The 6,304-nt window shown below is 45.5% G+C and overlaps 1 protein-coding gene across 1 annotated transcript; it reads left to right on the top strand.

Annotated features, from left to right (window-relative positions):
• Positions 1–598: 598 nt before the first annotated feature.
• On the top strand, positions 599–1,298 carry LOC135266892 (histone H4). The gene has a single exon (XM_064358331.1). It carries the CDS (start codon positions 678–680, stop codon positions 987–989), a length of 312 nt encoding a protein of 103 aa, XP_064214401.1. The 5' UTR covers positions 599–677; the 3' UTR covers positions 990–1,298.
• The last annotated feature ends 5,006 nt before the right edge of the window (positions 1,299–6,304 follow it).

Here is a 6,304-nt window from a genome sequence, read left to right as displayed (position 1 = left end):
ATGTCTTTAGGCATGATGGTGACGCGTTTTGCATGGATGGCACATAAATTTGTATCTTCAAAAAGTCCGACAAGATACGCTTCACTCGCTTCTTGGAGTGCCATAACGGCAGAACTTTGGAAACGAAGATCGGTCTTGAAATCCTGGGCTATTTCCCTGACCAAGCGTTGGAAGGGCAATTTACGAATCAACAGTTCGGTGCTTTTCTGATAACGACGAATTTCACGCAGTGCCACTGTACCGGGCCTGTAGCGATGAGGTTTTTTCACTCCTCCAGTGGCGGGTGCGCTTTTTCTTGCTGCCTTAGTGGCAAGCTGTTTTCGTGGAGCTTTTCCACCGGTCGATTTACGAGCAGTTTGTTTGGTACGGGCCATTTTTTTGACTACTTCTTTATCCCTCAACTACACATACACACACATAAACACCTACGTACGTCACTAACAACGGCGACGGTTCATATGACCCTGCAACAAAATTTTTCGCCGTATTTTATTAACTAGGGTGACACTATGCGTTATCTGATTGGTCAAAAAAGTAACTTAAGAGGCGGAGCGAAACTAAACTATAAAATGAGTTGACTAATCTGGCGAGCAGGTAGTTGTTTTCGACGAAGCAGTCAAATCTGTGTCGTTTTCTTTTGTGAAACAAAGCTTAATTTGAATCAATAATCATTCAAAATGACCGGTCGTGGCAAAGGTGGAAAGGGATTGGGAAAAGGTGGAGCAAAACGTCATCGTAAAGTTTTACGTGATAACATCCAGGGCATCACGAAGCCCGCGATCAGAAGATTGGCACGTCGTGGAGGAGTGAAACGTATCTCCGGTCTCATTTACGAAGAAACCAGAGGTGTCCTGAAGGTATTCCTCGAAAACGTCATTCGTGATGCCGTCACCTACACCGAACACGCAAAACGTAAAACCGTCACCGCCATGGATGTCGTTTACGCTTTGAAGCGTCAAGGGCGTACACTTTACGGTTTTGGCGGTTAAGTTTTTTTTATAACCTATGTTTTATCTATGAGACTACGAGGCGACGACAATACCGGTATACCAGCATTGTTTGGTTTTTATGTTTCTTCCTCATCGTTAGTTACATCAATCTACTCTCTACTATTCATCGCATTTTAATTTTCGACGAAAAAAAAACGGTTCTTTTCAGAACCACAAAAATATTTCTAAACAAATGAAAAAAGTACGTATCACAAGGCTCTCAGTTAAACCACCAGTATAATAAATGTTTGATTTCCAAACTGTTTTTATATTTCTAGGAAATGTAACAAATAAAGTTGTGTGGTTTTTATGACTTTGTTGTTTAATCAATCGTATGCTTTTCCTTAAAGGGATGAATTTTGACTTTTCAGAGATAAATAATAATTACCACTAAAGAAAGAAAACATCAAAGCCTAACCGATATACATGGATTAGCTAGCCCCCCACCGGCGCGGCGTGTAGCTCGCCGTCTAGGAGAGGCAATAAAAATTTACCTGCTTTTAAACTATTAAGAAAATAAAACATCTTGAGTGCTCTTTTTTTTTTAAATCGTGCAATAAATTTTTGCCAAGTTTTATGTAACTTTAAGTAGGTATGTTTATTTACTCTTTAAAAAAAGTTTGTGATTCTTTTTTTTATTTGTTAAAAAAATGATGGCCCTGAGAAGGGCCGATATTATTATTTTTTTGTAGCTTGCTGCTTCTCACAGCAACTAGAGAGACAACAGTTAGCTGTTTATGGTTTCTTTTCGGTTTTTTTCGGCAAAAGGACCGCCTGGATGTTGGGTAAAACACCACCTTGAGCGATTGTCACACCGGAAAGGAGCTTGTTTAATTCTTCGTCATTTCTGATGGCCAATTGAAGATGACGTGGAATAATACGAGTTTTTTTGTTGTCACGAGCAGCATTTCCAGCCAATTCAAGAACTTCAGCGGCAAGATATTCCATCACAGCCGCCAAATAAACTGGAGCACCGGCACCGACTCGTTCGGCGTAATTACCTTTACGAAGTAAACGATGTATTCTTCCAACAGGAAACTGAAGACCGGCCCTGCTCGAACGAGACTTGGCTTTTCCTTTTACCTTTCCTCCTTTTCCACGTCCAGACATGTTGATATGATGGTGGTTTTCGTAGTTTATGGAAAAGTCAAAATAAACTATAAGAATATGCTGCGCGTATAACTTGTATGCTACAACTGCGACTGCGAATGACTAAAGTTGCGTTTCTGGCTTCGTATTTATACGGTTACTTATAGAGAAGTCGTATTTCTGACTGGATGATTATACTAAAAGGTGGGGTCTTGATTCGGAGTAAATTCGTATATAAAACATTTTTAACAAGTAGTGCACCATCAGTTCCTTTCGCGTTCTCGAGGTGAACACATCGAGTCTCTGCGCTGACTCTGATCGCTCAGCCACTCGATTGTTTGCCAAGTGAAGTGACAGTGAAATCCAAAGTGATAAATTGCAAAAGTTTCCACAATGGAGAACGAGCGTCGGCTCCGCTCCAAGGGCCCGGTGAAACACTCACCAAAAAAACCCCTCAACCTACCCACTTCACTTCCGTCTTCTGCAAACTCTCCAAAAACGCTTCCCCAAAACAAACCCATTCCGTCCCTTATGGACAAAAAAATTTTGCCACCCCCACAAACTCACGCCACTACATTAAAATCCACAAAACACACACAACAACGTTCACGCACACCCTCACCATCAAACTCCGAAACATCAGCATCCTTTTCGTCTACCACTTCGGAAAAATCGTCTTCAACTACCACTTCAAAAAAACTCTCATTTCGCTACTCAATCCAAAACATCCCTGCCCCACTCGCCACTCAAAAAAGCTTTTACTCTCACCTCATTTCACTCGGCCTCCACCAAATTGACTCTCTAAAAGTCAATTACAACAAATCCGCTCTTCTTGTTCTTTCCAGGCAACTTACCCCTAACCAAATTTCAACGCTTCAAGCTGGCTTCCCTGGCTCGAAAATCCAGTTCAAACTCTTAAACCCCACACGCCTCCTACCCCAAATCGAACCCAAACCCATCACTTTTTCCATCGTTGTCAGAGACGTCAGCTCTGACATCGAACCCCAAGACGTCATTTCAGCCCTGAATAATTTCCACATTCAAAAAGTTTGGCGCATCATTTCCGCCAAAACCAACAAACCAACTCCTCTCATGCGTATCGTGACACCGGACAAAACGGCGATCGACACACTCCTGTCAAATGGCCTTTCACTTTTCGGCCACGTTCACCCCTGCGAGCCGTCGCACCCCCCAAAACCAGCCCCTCTCCAGTGCGCCAAGTGCTTCACATTTGGCCATTCTTTTTCCCAATGCCCCAACAAGCCCATCTGCCCCACTTGCCCCGACAATCATCGGTCAAAACCGTGCCCTTCCGCAGTTTCAAACCCCAAATGCCCCAAATGCCAGGGGAATCACCCCGCTTGGTCCCGAGATTGCCCCCAATTTATCAAACCCTCCCAAATGACCCCAGAAACCCCCGTCGTTCCCATCAAAATCGTTGACAAGGAATTCGATCCCGAAAATTCTGACGACGACTCCGACGAGCGCGAACCCTTCGTTTCTGCCCGTCAATTCCTACGCTTCATCACAAAAACCCTTTTTGACCTTTTTCCGTTCGAGAAACAGAAAATCCAATCTGTTCTCGAACATTCCGCTCGCGCTTGTCTCCGACGCGATCTAAAAATCTCACACTCATCAAACAAAATTCACTTCACTTTTGGATAAATCCACCATTTCGGTGAATCCTTCTGGCCCCCGTTTCAAAAATGGCTTCTCTGAATTTCGCCACAGTCAATACGGGAGGGATTTCTCGTAAATTTGCCTCCTTGAGACATTTTCTACACATCGACCAAATTCACATCGCAGCAATCACAGAGACACAATCCAAACGACCCGTAAACATCACAGGCTTCCACTCCTACAACAAACCCAGCCCCACAACCCGAGCCAAACACGGCGTCACACTTCTTGTCTCAACTTCACTCGCTTCATCTCAACACATCTTACCCCCTCATCTTGACCACCTTCAAGCCGTTGCAGCCACCATTCACATTAACAATTTAAACATTCTGTTTATTTGTTATTACAATCCTCCTCTCGAAACCGTCAGTACCCAACTCCTCGATTACACTTCCACATTCAGACACGCAGTCATTCTCGGAGACTTCAACGCTCGACACACCGATTTTGGTGACACAATTTCAAACACAAACGGCAGACACCTCACACGCTCTCTCAACACTCTTCCTCTTTGTCGTCTTCGAAATCAATTTCCCACACTCATCAATCACGTTGGCACATCGATCGTAGACCACATCATTGTGACCGATAATCTCACACACATCACAAACACAGACTCTTTCATTGGCACCACAGTCACCTCCGATCATCTCCCTCTTGTCTCAAACTTCACACTTCAAGGCCCCCAACCGCGACCCACGCACATCCCCATTTTCGATTTCAACAACACAAACTGGACCGACTTTCAAAATTACATCACAAACAACCTCCCACACATTGACGACACACTTGACCCCAACACCATTGACACACAAGTAACACAACTAACACAACTCATCAAACAAGCTCAAACACTTTTTGTACCCATCAAACACATTCCAACAAATCGCAAACCATTGCCCCCTCAAATCCTTGCCCTCATCCGAGTCAAACGCCGAATTTATCGCGAATTCGTGCAAACCAGATCTCCAGTCCTCAAAACTGTCTTTAACCGTCTCAATGCACAAATAAGACGTGACATCAACCAATTTCGTCTTGCCCACTGGTCAAACAGTTGTAGCTCCCTCGATTACCGAGACGGTAAAAAGTTTTGGGACAAATTCAATTCACTCACAGGCCGAAAATCTCACCCCATCCACCATTTGTCAGTCAACAACACCATTTTTAACACCCCACAAGACAAAGCAAATTGTTTTGCTGCTACCCTCCAAAACATCCACCAAGTCCCCAATGACCCACATTTCAACCAACACTTTTTTAACACAGTCACTAACAACACTCTCCGTTTCAGGCAAAACCTCCCCCGACTTGACTACGACGCTGACCTCGACCCAGACCCCGACCCAGACTTTCCACCCGACAACCCGGACTTGACCGCTCCAACCACCGACGACGAGATCAAAGCCCTCATTATCCGGCTGAAGAACTCGAAAGCCCCAGGACCAGACCAGATCAAACCCATTCTTCTCAAACATCTCCCTGACACAGCCATCACATCCATCACCACAATTTACAATTCTTGCTTCAATTCCGGTCACTTTCCAACCCCATGGAAAGAAGCCACCACCATCATGATTCCCAAGCCCAACAAAGACCCCAACAACCCACTTTCTTATCGTCCCATCTCTCTCCTCAACATTCTGGGAAAAATCTTCGAAACAATTCTTGCCTCTCGTCTCCGACACACTCTCGAAGAAAACAACCTACTGCCCCCTGAACAATTCGGTTTTCGCCCCCATCGCTCCACTTCCGACCCCACTTTCGAACTCTTCACCGACTCAACCCGGAGTGCCAATCTCGGCCAGTGCACACTAGCCGTCTTCTTGGACGTCGAACGTGCATTTGACCGTGTTTGGCACGATGGTCTCATCCAAAAATTTCTTTCCCACAACATCAACCTCAACTTCATCAAATTAATCGACTCTTTTCTCTCAAACCGCTCCTGCAAAGTCAAAGTCCAAAATTCCTTTTCTTATCCCGTCCCCCTTCTCTCCGGGGTCCCTCAAGGCTCCGTTCTGTCGCCCATTCTTTACATTTTTTACAGTTCTGATTTTCCTGTTTCAGATCTTCACCAGACCAAAACCCGCTTCTTCGCCGACGACACCGCCCTCTGGACATCCCGGACCACCGCCGCCTCAGCCTCCAGGACCCTGCAGCCCCTCCTCAACCAGATCTCCACATGGACTCGCAAGTGGAGAGTGAAGATCAACCCCACAAAATCCACCGCCATCCTCTTCAAACACCCCAACCTCACACGAAACAAGAAATTCGACCCACGCGACATCACCATCACACTCGACAACACACCCATCGACCTTGTGCCATCCACAAGGTACCTAGGAATCACCTACACACACACATGCTCACTCGACACCGACCTCCAGAACACGCTCAAGAAAGTCCGCAACCGATCCAACCTCCTCCGCCATCTCATGGGAAACTTCCAAGGGTGCCATTCCCGCACTCTTCTCCACACCTACAACACATTCATCCGACCCGTCATCGAGTACCGAGCCCCCATCTACGCATCTCTCCCACACACCAAG

The sequence above is a fragment of the Tribolium castaneum genome, chromosome 8, assembly GCF_031307605.1.
Source record: "Tribolium castaneum strain GA2 chromosome 8, icTriCast1.1, whole genome shotgun sequence".
In the NCBI taxonomy this organism is placed as follows: Eukaryota; Metazoa; Arthropoda; class Insecta; order Coleoptera; family Tenebrionidae; genus Tribolium; species Tribolium castaneum.
The sequence above is the reverse complement of the archived record's forward strand: the minus strand, read 5'-3'. Positions and strand labels throughout refer to the sequence as shown.